Source organism: Poromitra crassiceps, assembly GCF_964638095.1.
Source record: "Poromitra crassiceps genome assembly, chromosome: 11".
NCBI classification, from domain to species: Eukaryota; Metazoa; Chordata; class Actinopteri; order Beryciformes; family Melamphaidae; genus Poromitra; species Poromitra crassiceps.
In genome coordinates, this window is record NC_139643.1 from 26,772,015 (window position 1) to 26,789,945 (window position 17,931).

General features: G+C 45.2%; 1 protein-coding gene across 1 annotated transcript in view; it reads right to left on the reverse strand.

Moving 5' to 3' along the window:
- The window catches only part of LOC310784937 (CUB and sushi domain-containing protein 3-like), a gene marked incomplete at both ends in the record, with an annotated part of 585,231 nt that overhangs the window by 57,819 nt on the left and 509,481 nt on the right, over positions 1–17,931 (reverse strand). The window contains 4 exons of the mRNA XM_083645959.1: positions 2,456–2,601; positions 8,159–8,336; positions 14,432–14,620; positions 17,151–17,360. Of these exons, the coding sequence (XP_083502085.1) occupies positions 2,456–2,601; positions 8,159–8,336; positions 14,432–14,620; positions 17,151–17,360 (723 nt within the window). The remainder of the gene's footprint in view (positions 1–2,455; positions 2,602–8,158; positions 8,337–14,431; positions 14,621–17,150; positions 17,361–17,931) is intronic.

Consider the following 17,931-nt stretch of genomic DNA (forward strand, 5'->3'; position numbering starts at 1 on the left):
CCTCACGAAGATCTCCCATTTCCTCCTCTGGCAAATCGCTCCGTTGTGACGCGTTTTACGTCACAACGGAGCTGCGGAAGTTCTGCTGGAGAGGCAGAATCTGCTCAGAGGGCGGCTGTTATTGTTTATTTTTATTTTTTAAGTATGCGCACATCCACGGAGAATCACATGGAGAGCCTTAACGAGCCTTAATGACTTGCAGCTGGTGGGGACGGAGTTTCTGCAGGCAGCAGCAGGAGGATTTTTTTCTCCGTGAGGTAAACAGAGTGAAGGTAAAACACTGCCCATGTGCTTACATTACCGAGATGATACAAAGTGGATTACCGGCAAAGCCCTCCTGTAATGTAAAGAGAGTGTTGCTAATGAATACACCTGAACCTCGTGCACACAGCCTGCATGAAAATCTTCTTCCTTGGGATTTTAATTGCTTTTGTTGTATGAATTGTACGTCTGTTATATGATGAGCCAATTCCATGACCCCATTGCCTATGAACCCCATTACAGTACATGTCATGATTAAAAAAATAAATAAATAAAAAAAATCTTAAGATCGCGATGTTTGTCGAGGTTGATTAATTTTTCTCTCGCCTGAAAAGCGGACTTTTTGGAGATGAAAGTTTTTTTGTTTTTTTTAATCTAACACCACTTTTAGAGGACAAAACGGGAATTATAACTGGAGAGGAACACTGATGACTAGGAGAAGATTGTCCCCCGCAGACAGACACAAGTTAAGGTGAAGGACAGGCTAATGAACCAACAAGGACAACCATACTGTACATCATTTATCATCTGTCTACCTGACACTGACTACGAGCCTTCAGTATTTAGTCTACGGCAGTGCTTCTCAAACCTTTTTCATATCAAGGACTCCATTTAACCCCATTTAAAAAAGAATACATCCGATATGTTTTTGTCCAGAATTCCTGTACTATCTGTATTGTAGGTAGAGAGATGAACAGTCAGACTAATATCACAATACTAATTATTCTACATTCTCTAATTGTGTTAACTTAACTCCAGGATCGCCTGGAACCTTGTAAATGACCCCTGGTGGTCCACAGACATCACCTTGAGAACCACTGGTCTAAGGGACCACAGTCATTTCCTATCCCTAACTTACTGGTAAAAGAAAGCGACTAGTCTACTTGACCTACATGAAGCCTCAGGAACTGGACTTGAATGGCTGCCATCCAGAAGTAGAAGCACCAATCCCTCATTGTGCTGCATTATTCGGAGGCAACCTCAAGCACAGCAACACCCTCAGACCCAACTGATCAGATTTGAAAGAACCTGATATTGGTAAACATAGCAGTAAGGAAAACATTCTGGAGAAAAACAGTCCATTAAAAACCCCTTAACTACTACAACCTGAAGATGAAGTCTGAGTGATATACTGTATGCTATGAAATGTTGAATAGACCGTAACCCCAGAGGCAATTTAGTCCACCAGAAGACACTAACTCGATGGGGATGACTTTACCGATTGAGTACAGTTTCTATACTGCTGCTAATGCCAATATGGGGGTCTCTCGACCGAGTTTCAAGATGGAGACCAGTCTCGTTACCTCATATCACAATAGCAATCAGCTCTCAACATAAGTCAAGTGTGACGTCTGTTATGTGTGTCTCCTGACTCGTCACGCCATCCTCAATAGCCAATCAGCCCCCGTCAATATGATGTCTGTTATGGCGTCGCTGCTGAGCCTATGACGTGGCAGTACATAATATAGCCATGGTCAGCACGTCATCATCCTCTCCCCGATCGTTCACCTCAGTGGTGGCTGTACCTGGCCTGATCGTCTTCTCTGGAGCTGCGTTTCGCCCCACCCACCTCCCCAGTCCACCACCAACGTCTTGACTCCTGAAGAATTCCCTACGGGGAAGGGGGGGGGGGGTGATTCTCTATCTCTATCCTAGACTGAGCAGATGCCCTCCTCTCTCAACACAAGAAGAGGGTCATCTTACCACGGAGTCATGACGCCAAAATGAGTTGCCATGCTACTGTATTTGTGAATACAGATTGCTTGTCAAATCTTACCCACTGGTCTCTCATGATTGAAATAACATTAAACTATCACGACTACCACAGCGGCCCAAACATTATTACAGCAGTAAGATGGAAAAAAAAGTCAGCTTTAGTCACAGAGTCAAAAGTTCGAGTGGAAGAACAAACTTCATGGTGAGTCAGAGCAAAGATAGATGAGCGTGATGTGGTACAGGTAAGCAGAGTCCAACTGTGTGTTCACGCCAAACACATCAATGCCATCACTGCAGCTGCAACTAGTGATACTAATATAGCATTAGCATAGTAACTCAGGACAAAGACATCATCTTAATCAAGTTAATGAGGATTATGTGAGCGACTGAGCAGACAAAATCAAATGACCTGCTCCCACCTAAAAGATTGATACTGTCGATAGCCGTACAACAGCTGACAACAATATCGTAGTCTCACCGTGGTAACTGAGGACGAAGAAGCCCGCTCCGGAGAAGTCAGAGTGGAATTTGATGAGGATGATGTTGGAGGTGGAGTAGACGGACTCCAACGCTGTGTTCCCGCTAAACTGACCGATCTGAGGAGACGACTGGTCTGGCCCATCCCTACAGAGATAAAGAGAGGGACACATGCACGCACGCACACACCCACCCATGCACACACGCACGCACGCACGCACGCACGCACGCACGCACGCACGCACGCACACACACACACACACATGCACGCACGCACGCACACATACACACAATGTGTGTCGTTAGAAAGGAGCAACTCGACTTATTACCTGTACCTCCTGTAATAGAATGAGTATAAAGAGCAGCAACTGAATGGGTTTAATCTTCCTAATACTGGGCGTTCACACTGAACGTGATTTAGAAAATTCGTACAGCGAGATTACATGCAAAGTCAATGATGTGCAAACAGACCCTGGGCGGCACGAACGAAGCGAAATTTTGCAGTGCGAATGACGTGGAATTCGGGTCATTCAAGTTGAAATTTCTCAATGTGAGAGAATGATTTGTGCAGTGAAACTTGATTTTTGTTCTCGGTGTGGACGTACCAATATGGAATAATAATAATAATAATAATAATAAATCACCCTAAAATGCTATTGGTATGATCTTTGACTGCTATTGATATGATCTTTGACAGTTACAGTACATGGATATTTGTGATCTCCACGGCAAGAAACAAAGAGACAAGAGACTCGATGTTATCATGAGACAAAAATCTGGAGGTGTTCCATTGACCATTAATGCAGGTGGACTTAGTGGACAGTGCCAGTGGACAGTGCCAGTGGACAGTGCCAGTGGACAGTGCCAGTGGACAGTGCCAGCACCCAGAGTGATTTGACATGGATATGTGCCAATTTCCCTCCTGAAAACAGTCAGCACTAAAATGAACCAAAGCTCATTTGAATATAAAGCCCTTGCAAAGTCAATTCACTGCCAATGGAGCAGCTTTAGCTTTTGTCTGTGGATAACATCACAGTTCAGTGCTTTGGGAAGGAGGTGTACAGGTTCATAAATATTGACTGAATTGTCTGAGATCATAAGAATGGATAAACGTGAGTCCCGTTTCAGAGAGGACATTATTTTTGCCAGCAATATCCGTATGGCATTCACGAAAAGTTATAGAATGATCACAGAAAGCACGACATGGAGTTACTTGTCACCTGCCGGGTTATTCCCGGTGGATTCGTCGTGAGCCCATCTCACCTTGAATCTTCACTGACAGCCCAGCAGCCGTTAATTAATATTAACCATTGCACAGTCATTATGATTAATTACAAAGTATCATCATGAAGTTAAATGAAACGATTATTTCCTGCTGTTAAGTGTGCCAGGATGAGGCCAATTATACCACAGTTGACTGTCAGTTATGTAAGGAGTAATCCTCTTCTCTGCCTCACGTGGGCCACTTCTCAAGTAGAGTCATTAGACTCGCTTTCCACCACTGGATAATTCTGGTGCCACTCATACAGCATCCCGAACAGGAGAACCAGTCGTCTGAAGTGGTATCACTCATACAACATCCCGAACAGGAGAACCAGTCGTCTGAAGTGGTATCACTCATACAGCATCCCGAACAGGACAACCAGTCGTCTGAAGTGGTATCACTCATACAGCGTCCCGAACAGGAGAACCAGTCGTCTGAAGTGGCATCACTCATACAGCGTCCCGAACAGGAGAACCAGTCGTCTGAAGTGGTATCACTCATACAGCGTCCCGAACAGGAGAACCAGTCGTCTGAAGTGGTATCACTCATACAGCATCCCGAACAGGAGAACCAGTCGTCTGAAGTGGTATCACTCATACAGCGTCCCGAACAGGAGAACCAGTCGTCTGAAGTGGTATCACTCATACAGCGTCCCGAACAGGAGAACCAGTCGTCTGAAGTGGTATCACTCATACAGCATCCCGAACAGGAGAACCAGTCGTCTGAAGTGGTATCACTCATACAGCGTCCCGAACAGGAGAACCAGTCGTCTGAAGTGGTATCACTCATACAGCGTCCCGAACAGGAGAACCAGTCGTCTGAAGTGGTATCACTCATACAGCGTCCCGAACAGGAGAACCAGTCGTCTGAAGTGGTATCACTCATACAGCATCCCGAACAGGAGAACCAGTCGTCTGAAGTGGTATCACTCATACAGCGTCCCGAACTGGAGAACCAGTCGTCTGAAGTGGCATCACTCATACAGCATCCCGAACTGGAGAACCAGTCGTCTGAAGTGGCATCACTCATACAGCGTCCCGAACTGGAGATCCAGTCGTCTGAAGTGGTATCACTCATACAGCGTCCCGAACTGGAGAACCAGTCGTCTGAAGTGGTATCACTCATACAGCGTCCCGAACTGGAGAACCAGTCGTCTGAAGTGGTATCACTCATACAGCGTCCCGAACAGGAGAACCAGTCGTCTGAAGTGGTATCACTCATACAGCGTCCCGAACAGGAGAACCAGTCGTCTGAAGTGGTATCACTCATACAGCGTCCCGAACAGGAGAACCAGTCGTCTGAAGTGGTATCACTCATACAGCGTCCCGAACAGGAGAACCAGTCGTCTGAAGTGGTATCACTCATACAGCGTCCCGAACAGGAGAACCAGTCGTCTAAAGTGGTATCACTCATACAGCATCCCAAACATAAGAACCAGTCGTCTAAAGTGGTATCACTCATACGGCATCCCGAACAGGAGAACCAGTCGTCTAAAGTGGTATCACTCATACAGCATCCCGAACAGGAGAACCAGTCGTCTAAAGTGGTATCACTCATACGGCATCCCGAACTGGAGAACCAGTCGTCTGAAGTGGTATCACTCATACAGCATCCCGAACAGGAGAACCAGTCGTCTAAAGTGGTATCACTCATACAGCATCCCGAACAGGAGAACCAGTCGTCTGAAGTGATATCACTCATACAGCATCCCGAACTGGAGAACCAGTCGTCTGAAGTGGTATCACTCATACAGCATCCCGAACAGGAGAACCAGTCGTCTAAAGTGGTATCACTCATACAGCATCCCGAACTGGAGAACCAGTCGTCTGAAGTGGTATCACTCATACAGCATCCCGAACTGGAGAACCAGTCGTCTGAAGTGGTATCACTCATACAGCATCCCGAACAGGAGAACCAGTCGTCTAAAGTGGTATCACTCATACAGCATCCCGAACTGGAGAACCAGTCGTCTAAAGTGGTATCGCCATTCACACACATTCACATTCTGGTTTCATTAGACAGGAAAAACAGCAGCATATAGATCACAGACTTTAGCGTGTTAGGAAGGCAACCTCTGTGACACATAAGATCAGCTATTCTTACAATAAAATGTTATAATTTCCTGATATCAAGCCAACACCTCCCAGTATGAGACCAATTAGACTAACTGACTGTCAGACTGGCTGGGACTGGACGGAGGAGGCTGCTGTGAAAATCACACCTTTACTCCAGACACTGTGCTCTCTACAGGGAGCAAGCTGTGTCTGTGAATAATCCTTTTTACACACATATTGCAATATCACCATTAGGAAGGCCTGCAGATAAGCCAGCTTCGCCTTTTTACGACACTTTTCTGTGATAGCGTGAATGGCAAACCTACAGATTCTATGTGTGAAAGGGGCTATCGACAGTTTGGACATTGTAATTTTTTACTAGTGGCAGCCATATTAGCTACACAACTAGTGACGCTGTAGGTCACTACATACTATGTGCAGTCTGGGTATTTGTGTGGTGCCGTTATCTCAAAAAGCAATGTTGCCAGTCTCTCTCAAAGCATTTCAAAGTTATGATTTTATTTAAAAAGACATGTCTGGCATGGAAATATGTGGGTTCTTACCCTTCTGGTGTGTTTTCCCCGCTTATAGCCTTGCCTTTACATGTCTGTACGGCAGTTGGTGTTTTTAACGTGCTGCCATCTTACTCATCTTAACACATTGTGTATTTATAGGAAAAGCTTTTGAGTTGTGAAGAACGGACATGGTGTCCATAGAAACAGACTGAGCCGTGTATTTATGGGACAGCTTATACCTGCAGATAACTGTAACTTACAGTAGTATTAAGCACCCTTTAAACACCTGCATTGACAAAATGTCTGCTGTTGCCAATGGCTGCTTTCCTCAAGAAGAAGAATGAAGTGAGAAGTCAGGACTAGGCAGGTAGAGGGAGAAAGATATATAACATACAGTCAGACTGAAGGAGAGAGTGAGAAAGAGAAACAGACGGAGGGAGAGAGAGAGAGAGAGAGAGCAATGTGGGTAACAGACGGAGGGAAGGAGAGAGAGAGCAATGTGGGTAACAGACGGAGGGAAGGAGAGAGAGAGCAATGTGGGTAACAGACGGAGGGAAGGAGAGATAGAGCAATGTGGGTAACAGACGGAGGGAAGGAGAGAGAGAGCAATGTGGGTAACAGACGGAGGGAAGGAGAGAGAGAGCAATGTGGGTGAGACAAAATGATAGGAAGAAGAGAAAAAAACAATATGTAAGAGTAACCATATTAAAGGAGAGTGGGCTGTTGTCATGGTAACTCTTCAGCCAATTAGTGCTCAGCTCTGAGGAAATGTTAAAGAGCATGACATCCTGTGTGAGGGAGAACGTGTGTGTGTGTGTGTGTGTGTGTGTGTGTGTGTGTGTGTGTGTGTGTGTGTGCGTGCGTGCGTGCGTGCGTGCGTGTGTGTGTGTGTGCACGTGCATGTGTGTAGCATGGAGTATACTGTACCTTCAAGACTATGAATAAAATCAAAATCAAACTCAAGGCAAGTAATTGACTGAAATCTATAAAGTGCATCAGCTACCACAAATGTAGCCCCCTCATTCATGTGTAAGCTCAAATAATTAGCTATAAAGTAAGTCAAATCTCCCCAAAAGTATTATGGAAAAAAGCACCATAGATTAGATCATAGATAGATTTCTCACACGCACGCACGCACACACACACACACACACACACACACACACACACACACACACACACACAGTAGGGCAAACTGAGAAAGATCCACATATTTAGGAAGGTCAGTACAGTATATGATGTATATGATCAAACACTGGATGCATGTGCTTATAGGCACAGGGAAAAAGTACGTCATTTGAAAAGGTTGGCCAGGTGTCTTCTATCCCTGCTGGGTGTGTTTGGATTGTAAACGCATCACCTTTGTTGACGTGTTCTATCGGCAGGTAAAGCGGCTTTCAGAGCACCGCAATACGGCACCATGCACCCAGAAAATATTGATCCATAACTGATATACTGTATTGCTTTGGCAACATTGGTTCCTTGTAATGCCAATAAAGCCCATTTGAATTACAATCCGATCTCCCAAGGAATCTGGACAGATTAACGCTGGAGGAAGAAGAAGAAGAAGAAGAAGAAGACATATTTACATTACGTCATTTGGCAGACGCTTTTATCCAAAGCGACTCACAATAACACATTTTTGTCAGCAACAGAGAAATCAACTATGACAGCTCCAACTTCTGAAGGAATAATGGTAAAGTTGTTTTTTTTAGAGAGAGAGAGTGAGAGCAAGATGTTAGTTCAAGAAGGGCCCAGATAGAGCCTGAAAAGGTGCGTTTTTACTTTTTAGTCTTTGCCGATCTCGGGAAATATGAGGATATGGGTTGGTTCAGAAGCAGAGTGGGAAGGAGAACAAAAATAAGACGTACCAGACAGTAATGTAGTCATATATGGGCTCAGTGCTCAGTACAGTAAAGTTGATGTAAATCCCATGGCCAGGAGGAACTCTCACACTCCAGACACAGTCCTGGAAGTTAGGGTATTCCTCGGGGTGACCAGGGGAGTAGATGGTTCCGTTTAACGATGTGATGTTCCCACCGCAGAGAGCTGTAAGAGAAGATTAACAGTATTACCCCTTAATAAATTGCCATTAATTTAATATCACAGTTATGAAGCTCGAGTAATCGTCTGGGTGAGCAGTGACCACTGCAGCGGCGCGTTATGTATAATATGATTACAAATAATAATCTGAATAAATTGTTCTGAGGCCATGGATGTGATGCTACCACTGCTGAGAGCTAGAAGACAGCATATTAACAGGATTATTCTAAATCAAGGCTCAGTAACTGTATATACAGTACGTGTATATATAAGCTCTGAAGCCTACACATTCAACACGATGGCAAGGACAGTAGATGTCCCCATTCAATGATTCATTGTACATCACCTCCAAATAATGGTAGAAAATAAAATATGAACAGCAATTAGGAGCAGGTTTATTTCTATTAATGGTGAGTTGACTCAGCTATGGGAGCAGACCTCTCTGCCACCCTACAGAAGCATCACATTTGATCTACGCCAATATACAGTATCCTCACATTGGGGTGGGATGAAAATCACATTTTTCACTCTCCGCTGCTAGGGGGCAGTATACCGTCCCTTCTCACGTCGTTCACAATGAACTTCTTCTCCCCAAGAAGGGTTATCTGGTGAGTCAACTCACTCATCATGCAACCAGGGTTATATACATAACCTTAAGTTGTATTATCAGCTCATAGCTTCGACCCGAAGTCTTGACAGGTTCCTGTGCCACGCACGGGGCTGAGACGTCCAGTCTCAGCCCCGTGCCCCGTGGGCCAAATTCTTCCGGGTTGTGTTAACACTTCCGGCGGTCACGGCGCCAAATACAAAAGAACGTCAAAGGAACAAAGCTGTTTTTGTAGCGGACAGTGCAGGGGGTAAAACAAAGAATGTAGCCTACTACTTTGAGCTCGGTACACAGCAAGCGAGTGGAGTATCCACTGTTAGCCAGGTCAGATAACGTTATCATCGACAATGACGAGCACTTTTTTGTAAAACATACCTGGACTCCAACAAAGAAAGCTTCAGATGGTTTTCTCTCCTCCACTTACGTCTATAAGACCCGCAGACGTTAACGTAATTCCCTGGAATGCGAGAATTAACGAGCCAGTTACATGGCGTTGCATTCTTAGACATTGCCGTTTGCTTTTATTTGGTATGTTACATACAATTGGCTAAATTATTAGTTAATTCAGAGTTAGATGATATTGGAGCAGCCAGCCATTTTCTTTTTCTTTTCTTTTGCCGGAAGTCGTCACACGACCACACAACCGGGTCAAATGGGCGTGGCTACATAAGGTGAATAGAACTGAACAAAAGTGAGGGGCGAGGACCAACTCGCCAACGCACAAATGTCCTGAATAGGCAGCCCCCTAAAAAGAGCCCAGGATGAAGACATCCCACGAGTCCAGTGCAGACGGAAGCCTGGGGGATGCTGCGCACCCTGACTCGTGTAAGCAAGATCAATAGCCTCCACAACCCAACGATAAAGTATGAGTCAACTCACGCATATTATTCATAAAACCAGGGTTATAACCTTGTTATTAAACTGCAAACAGCACAGTCGGAGGAGTTAGACTAATACTTAGGTTGGAGGGGGAATATGTTCCGTGCAATTATAATATTTTACCTCCACAATTAGCTGGAAATACAGAATAACAACACGCCTGCCACCTCTCTCATTTCCCCCAGATTTATGTTCACCCCTTTCTCCCTCCTAATGTAATTTCTTCCCATTCATTTCACATATTTTCGAGCAATTCTCATTTTGTATATTATCAGTCGTGTATGAGTTTTGTGCTGGTGTTTGTTACAAGTCACACACACATAGTCTGCATGCTGGGTTCCTTCCACGTTCCTGCAGGTAAAGAACTGTGCCTGCAGGGTTGGTAGGTACGCATAATAATGATAATGCACCCATTAAACAGATGGAACATAAAGAAGTGATCAAAGTTAGTGTTCTACTGGACAGCCAGGACCATTCATGATGCTCCATTTAATGTTACCTCTACAGAGCGCCAGAGAACAACAATAGATCATAACAACATTAGCAATATTCATAATAGCAGTGATATCATCGCTAAAATGCTATTAAAAACATTCATAAGTGAGGATTTTCGTTTTGAGATCGATGGCTTCCCAACAACTCCTGGTGTTCATGAAGCAACAGTACAGAGGCTGTGTGTGCAGCATGAAGCAAAAGTCTAGAGGCTGTGCAGCATGAAGCAAAAGTCTAGAGGCTGTGCAGCAAGAAGCAACAGTCTAGAGGCTGTGCAGCATGAAGCAAAAGTCTAGAGGCTGTGCAGCAAGAAGCAACAGTCTAGAGGCTGTGCAGCAAGAAGCAACAGTCTAGAGGCTGTGCAGCATGAAGCAACAGTCTAGAGGCTGTGCAGCAAGAAGCAACAGTCTAGAGGCTGTGCAGCATGAAGAAACAGATCAGAGGCTGTGCAGCAAGAAGCAATAGTCTAGAGGCTGTGCAGCAAGAAGCAACAGTCTAGAGGCTGTGCAGCATGAAGCAACAGTCTAGAGGCTGTGCAGCAAGAAGCAACAGTCTAGAGGCTGTGCAGCATGAAGCAACAGATCAGAGGCTGTGCAGCAAGAAGCAATAGTCTAGAGGCTGTGCAGCAAGAAGCAACAGTCTAGAGGCTGTGCAGCATGAAGCAACAGTCTAGAGGCTGTGCAGCAAGAAGCAACAGTCTAGAGGCTGTGCAGCATGAAGCAACAGATCAGAGGCTGTGCAGCAAGAAGCAACATATCAGAGGCTGTGCAGCAAGAAGCAACAGTCTAGAGGCTGTGCAGCATGAAGCAACAGTCTAGAGGCTGTGCAGCAAGAAGCAACAGTCTAGAGGCTGTGCAGCAAGAAGCAACAGTCTAGAGGCTGTGCAGCATGAAGCAACAGACCAGAGGCTGTGCAGCAAGAAGCAACAGTCTAGAGGCTGTGCAGCAAGAAGCAACAGACCAGAGGCTGTGCAGCAAGAAGCAACAGTCTAGAGGCTGTGCAGCAAGAAGCAACAGTCTAGAGGCTGTGCAGCAAGAAGCAACAGTCTAGAGGCTGTGCAACAAGAAGCAACAGTCTAGAGGCTGTGCAGCAAGAAGCAACAGTCTAGAGGCTGTGCAGCAAGAAGCAACAGTCTAGAGGCTGTGCAGCAAGAAGCAACAGTCTAGAGGCTGTGCAGCAAGAAGCAACAGTCTAAAGGCTGTGCAGCAAGAAGCAACAGTCTAGAGGCTGTGCAGCATGAAGCAACAGACCAGAGGCTGTGCAGCAAGAAGCAACAGTCTAGAGGCTGTGCAGCATGAAGCAACAGACCAGAGGCTGTGTAGCAAGAAGCAACAGTCTAGAGGCTGTGCAGCAAGAAGCAACAGTCTAGAGGCTGTGCAGCAAGAAGCAACAGATCAGAGGCTGTGCAGCAAGAAGCAATAGTCTAGAGGCTGTGCAGCAAGAAGCAACAGTCTAGAGGCTGTGCAGCATGAAGCAACAGTCTAGAGGCTGTGCAGCATGAAGCAACAGTCTAGAGGCTGTGCAGCAAGAAGCAACAGTCTAAAGGCTGTGCAGCAAGAAGCAACAGTCTAGAGGCTGTGCAGCAAGAAGCAACAGTACAGAGGCTGTGCAGCAAGAAGCAACAGTCTAGAGGCTGTGCAGCAAGAAGCAACAGTCTAGAGGCTATGCAGCATGAAGCAACAGTCTAGAGGCTGTGCAGCAAGAAGCAACAGTCTAGAGGCTGTGCAGCAAGAAGCAACAGTCTAGAGGCTGTGCAGCAAGAAGCAACAGTCTAGAGGCTGTGCAGCAAGAAGCAACAGTCTAGAGGCTGTGCAGCATGAAGCAACAGTCTAGAGGCTGTGCAGCATGAAGCAACAGTCTAGAGGCTGTGCAGCATGAAGCAACAGTCTAGAGGCTGTGCAGCATGAAGCAACAGTCTAGAGGCTGTGCAGCAAGAAGCAACAGTCTAGAGGCTGTGCAGCATGAACAGTCTAGAGGCTGTGCAGCATGAAGCAACAGTCTAGAGGCTGTGCAGCAAGAAGCAACAGTCTAGAGGCTGTGCAGCAAGAAGCAACAGTCTAAAGGCTGTGCAGCAAGAAGCAACAGTCTAGAGGCTGTGCAGCATGAAGCAACAGACCAGAGGCTGTGCAGCAAGAAGCAACAGTCTAGAGGCTGTGCAGCAAGAAGCAACAGACCAGAGGCTGTGCAGCAAGAAGCAACAGTCTAGAGGCTGTGCAGCAAGAAGCAACAGTCTAGAGGCTGTGCAGCAAGAAGCAACAGTCTAGAGGCTGTGCAGCAAGAAGCAACAGTCTAGAGGCTGTGCAGCAAGAAGCAACAGTCTAAAGGCTGTGCAGCAAGAAGCAACAGTCTAGAGGCTGTGCAGCATGAAGCAACAGACCAGAGGCTGTGCAGCAAGAAGCAACAGTCTAGAGGCTGTGCAGCATGAAGCAACAGACCAGAGGCTGTGTAGCAAGAAGCAACAGTCTAGAGGCTGTACAGCAAGAAGCAACAGTCTAGAGGCTGTGCAGCAAGAAGCAACAGTCTAGAGGCTGTGCAGCAAGAAGCAACAGTCTAGAGGCTGTGCAGCATGAAGCAACAGTCTAAAGGCTGTGCAGCAAGAAGCAACAGTCTAGAGGCTGTGCAGCATGAAGCAACAGACCAGAGGCTGTGCAGCAAGAAGCAACAGTCTAGAGGCTGTGCAGCAAGAATCAACAGTCTAGAGGCTGTGTAGCATGAAGAAACAGTCTAGAGGCTGTGCAGCAAGAAGCAACAGTCTAGAGGCTGTGCAGCAAGAAGCAACAGTCTAGAGGCTGTGTAGCAAGAAGCAACAGTCTAGAGGCTGTGCAGCAAGAAGCAACAGTCTAGAGGCTGTGCAGCAAGAAGCAACAGTCTAAAGGCTGTGTAGCAAGAAGCAACAGTCTAGAGGCTGTGCAGCAAGAAGCAACAGTCTAAAGGCTGTGTAGCATGAAGAAACAGTCTAGAGGCTGTGCAGCAAGAAGCAACAGTCTAGAGGCTGTGCAGCAAGAAGCAACAGTCTAGAGGCTGTGCAGCATGAAGCAACAGTCTAGAGGCTGTGCAGCAAGAAGCAACAGTCTAGAGGCTGTGTAGCATGAAGAAACAGTCTAGAGGCTGTGCAGCATGAAGCAACAGACCAGAGGCTGTGCAGCAAGAAGCAACAGTCTAGAGGCTGTGCAGCATGAAGCAACAGTCTAGAGGCTGTGCAGCAAGAAGCAACAGTCTAGAGGCTGTGCAGCAAGAAGCAACAGTCTAGAGGCTGTGCAGCATGAAGCAACAGTCTAAAGGCTGTGCAGCAAGAAGCAACAGTCTAGAGGCTGTGCAGCATGAAGCAACAGTCTAGAGGCTGTGCAGCAAGAAGCAACAGTCTAGAGGCTGTGCAGCATGAAGCAACAGACCAGAGGCTGTGTAGCAAGAAGCAACAGTCTAGAGGCTGTGCAGCAAGAAGCAACAGTCTAGAGGCTGTGCAGCATGAAGCAACAGTCTAGAGGCTGTGCAGCAAGAAGCAACAGTCTAGAGGCTGTGCAGCATGAAGCAACAGTCCAGACTTCTACCATGGCTGTAGTATAGAGTATACATTTCCTTCAGACTGCAGTAGATGGTCCCATTTGCTGCAGAATCCATGTAGGCTACTGTACATGCAAATGATGCCTGTCTGAGGAAGTGAGATATTACATTTCAAGCACTAACACTAGTAGCAATAAAACGACTACCTTCACAGTGTGGTACTGGGCAATTTCAGTTCTAGCTATCAACACATGCAACTTCTCGGTTCAACAGAACATTGAAGTTGATATTTCAAACAACACTGTTATTCTGACATCTAACACATAAAAAGGCAAACCTAAGTATCTATGTTCTCATGTACAGTGTGTCTCTCTGTTGCATTTTCCTCTGTACCGTACCAATTAAATGGCCAAAAGCGGCCAATTAATCATAGGATTACCCACAGCAGCCAGCAGGTCTGACACACACACATGCACGCACGCACGCACGCACACACACACACACACACACACACACACACACACACGCGCGCGCGCGCGCGCATAAACACACACACTGCATGCTCCAACAGGTATCAGAACTAGTACATAGTAATACTTGGTGATATCCACAGCTGTATTACCTTCACAGCGTGGTAATGGGTGGTTCCAGTTCCTGCTGATTCCATGTAAACACGTCAGTGAAGCCTCTCCAATCAGAGAATAGCCAGGTAGACATTCAAACGACACCGTCATCCCAACGCTGAAATCTGTGCCGATCACAATGCCGTTCCGAAAGGGCCGAGGGTCCGGACAACTCTGGAGCTGGTAGGCTGGACAGATAATAAGCCATCAAAATGTTAATTAAGGGGGATAGTTAACGACAACACAGGACCAGTCAGTAAATGTCCAAGAACGGCAGCAGTAGGTAAATGATACGTGCAATTGTCTTGTGAGGGTGCACTGCAATCATACTGAACAGGAAATAAAATCAGCCATAAATATATACAACCATTCAGGCATTGAACAACCAATAAAAACAGCCAGTAATTGAACAACAAATCAAAATGGCAGTTCAGACATGGGAACAATTTTACAATCAAAATGAGCAACAACACATGGAAATGGTAAATCAAAATGACTCAGCCATAGGAATCACCACTAAATCAAATAATACAGGTATACAAGTTAGTCAAGATACAACCTATGACAAGAGAAGTAGACAAATCTTTGAGATGTAATTTCAAAGTGCTCTACTGGATAATGCTGAAAACATAAAAAAAAAAAATCTTTATCAAGCTTAAGCTATGGAGCACTAGCCTCAGGGACGCGGGCCTAGGCATCTGGGGGCCCGTTTCAAAAGCATCTTGGGACCTAATTCAGTAGTGATGCACGTGCAGATTTTGTTTTGACTATGGCGTCATCACGTTGTTTGTCCACCAGAGCGTGCCCCCGTCGTGGGGAGGGCCGCCTCCATGCATCCTCGCCCTCCCAGCATGCATTGCGAGACCATTCAGTCTAGCCCTTTTCTGCCATTTTTCTTGTTATTCATGGACTTTTGGCCTGGTAAGACCAAATTACAAATTAGCGCTTATTTTAACTGTGTGTTTGCTTTATTTTGATAATTTACTAGTTTGTATTTTTGATACTGTCATAGTGAGAGGAAAGGGGCCGGGTACCGTAACGCTCACGCGTCAGTCGGGGCCGTGACTTGGGGCGCATTGGTATTGGCAAGTCGGGGCCCTGAGTCAGGGCCTTGCCAATGCGTGGCAACAATGTGTTTCAGTTGAAACGGGTGAAACATAGCAAAGGCCGTCCCAGACTAGCCTATCGAGCTACACCTCCCACAGCTGTAGGTTTGGGTCAAAGAGACTGGTTAGGACCAACTAACTGGTAACAATACCCTGCTCTAAGATTGGGCTCTCATCCATGACATAATTTTGTAGCACAAATAACAGATTCTGTATCTAATGGTAAAATAAATAGGGATGATTGTCTTTAACAATCATCCCTTACACCCACGTAATACGGATATACTCACAAGAGGGTGAGGTGATGCGTCAGGAGGGACGCACGCGTATGGGAAGCTTAAAAGAGGACACCGTACCTAGACCTGAGTTTTATGTGTGTGTAGTCATGTTTCTTATATAGTCATGATGTCGGGGGACTAAATATAGATAAATTGATTTATTCTATTATGCAAACCCAATGAGTCCTCTATATGTTTTTAGCTCTTTTTGCAACTGCTGCGCCTGTTGCTTAATGCACTTTTTATACTCTTTTTTAAAGTTGTGTTGTGATGCTTTTAAATGTCCATTTTATTCTCTTCTTTTATTCTTTTATTTTCCTGTCAACCATTTTATGTGAAGCACTTTGAATTGCCTCTGTGTATGAAATGTGCTATACAAATAAACTTGACTTGACTTAACTATGTCCAACTCTAATAGAGATTTTTTTTTGCTTTTTGGGGTTTCTCTGTAATGCATTTCATTATTTGTTGTGGTGTATTTTGATTCTGCAATGAAAAAATAAATAAAATAATCGCTAGCTATAGTTAGCATTGGTTTGCGAAGCAAGGAAAATGCAACTTCCACACCACGGAATGTAGTCCCTTTCTGGGTTCATCTGATATAGTACTTTCAAATTAAATCTGATAAGTCTGCCATTCAACCTAAAAGTCACTGAGACTTTTCACATTCAAAGTTACAAGAGCTAAACTGTAGTCAGGTTCTTTCTAAGTTTGAATGTGTCTTTGGTGGTGCGCCTGTGAGGTGACAGATGACATTCATACTGTAGGCTAATTTGCATAGGCTATGAGTGGGATCAGCCAATATCAGGGTATCTTGAAGTTTTGCCAAAGTAAAGTTAAGACTTCTCAAGCTCTTTTAAAGGCCAGTTAGGATGAAATATAATACCAATTTCATCACTGAAATTAGCATGAAAATGGGGACCTGTAGCCAATCTGAATTTGTTTGCCAAATTCTTTGGGGACATTTTCCCCCATGGTCTGAAAAAAGTAGCTAGTCACTTGTCACTTCTGAGAAACAAAGTCACAGCCAGAGAAATCTCTAAATCTAGCAACAAAGTTTCCAAGTTGTCAACAGTTGCTGTTTTTAGCCAAGCATGACGTCCAGGCTATGAAGAGACGTCAGACTGCTGCTGTGTTTCTGTTGTGTTTTTTACTAATAAGTAAATGACCCAGCTGTGTTGTCACTGTGAAAGAAGATGTAGCCTTAAGACTAGTAGTGACAGTAGTCATATTGATACCTTGATATGTGATGTGGAACCCTGGTTTGTTCTGTGAATAGTCACTATGGAAGAAGAAGCTAGTCTGGTGGGTGGTGCTGATAGTTATATTTATACCTTGATATGTCATGTGGAACCCTGGTTTGTTCTGTGAATAGTCGCTGTGGAAGAAGAAGCTGGTCTGGTGGGTGGTGCTGAACAGAGGTTTGGGGATGACTGGTCCGCTGAACCTGTCAATGACTGAGCCGGTCTCCAGCGTTCCACTGCGGATCTCTAAGTAGTCATGGATTGCTTCGGTGGAGAAGTTCAGACACTGGAGATGGATACCTACAAAAGCACATGGCTTATGTTATTCACAGCAAACAGCAATGGACAATGGGCTGACAATAGAGCACCGCAAGAATGACTCTGGAAGATCTGGATGTTAGCACTTTCGGTTCCCTTGTCTAAAAGTCAATGGGATTTTTGTATGGGGATTTCGTTAAATGACTGAAATAAGGTCTGTGGTTAACAAATGTTTATGAAATGACGAACTTCGTGTTCAGCAAGATACCCTTCACAAATGAGGACCATTTTTGTGACTTTTGAAGCGTTTTCCCGAAAATCACGATAAAAAAAAGAAATCACATTTATGCTTCAAACGTCATAAGTCCTCATTTGTGAGGATTATCTTACTGAACACGCGTACCACGGAGGCTCAGTCCTTCGGCGGGCATTGCGGGTTCGAATCTGAGGTTTTGCTGCATGTCATCCCCTCTCTCTCCCCACCTTTCATGTCTGCCTACTGTCCTATCTAAATAAAGGCAAAATGCCCAAAAAATAATCTTGGAAAAAAAAAACCCCACAGACCTTATTTCAGGGATTTAACCAAAATCCACATGCAAAAATCCCATTGACT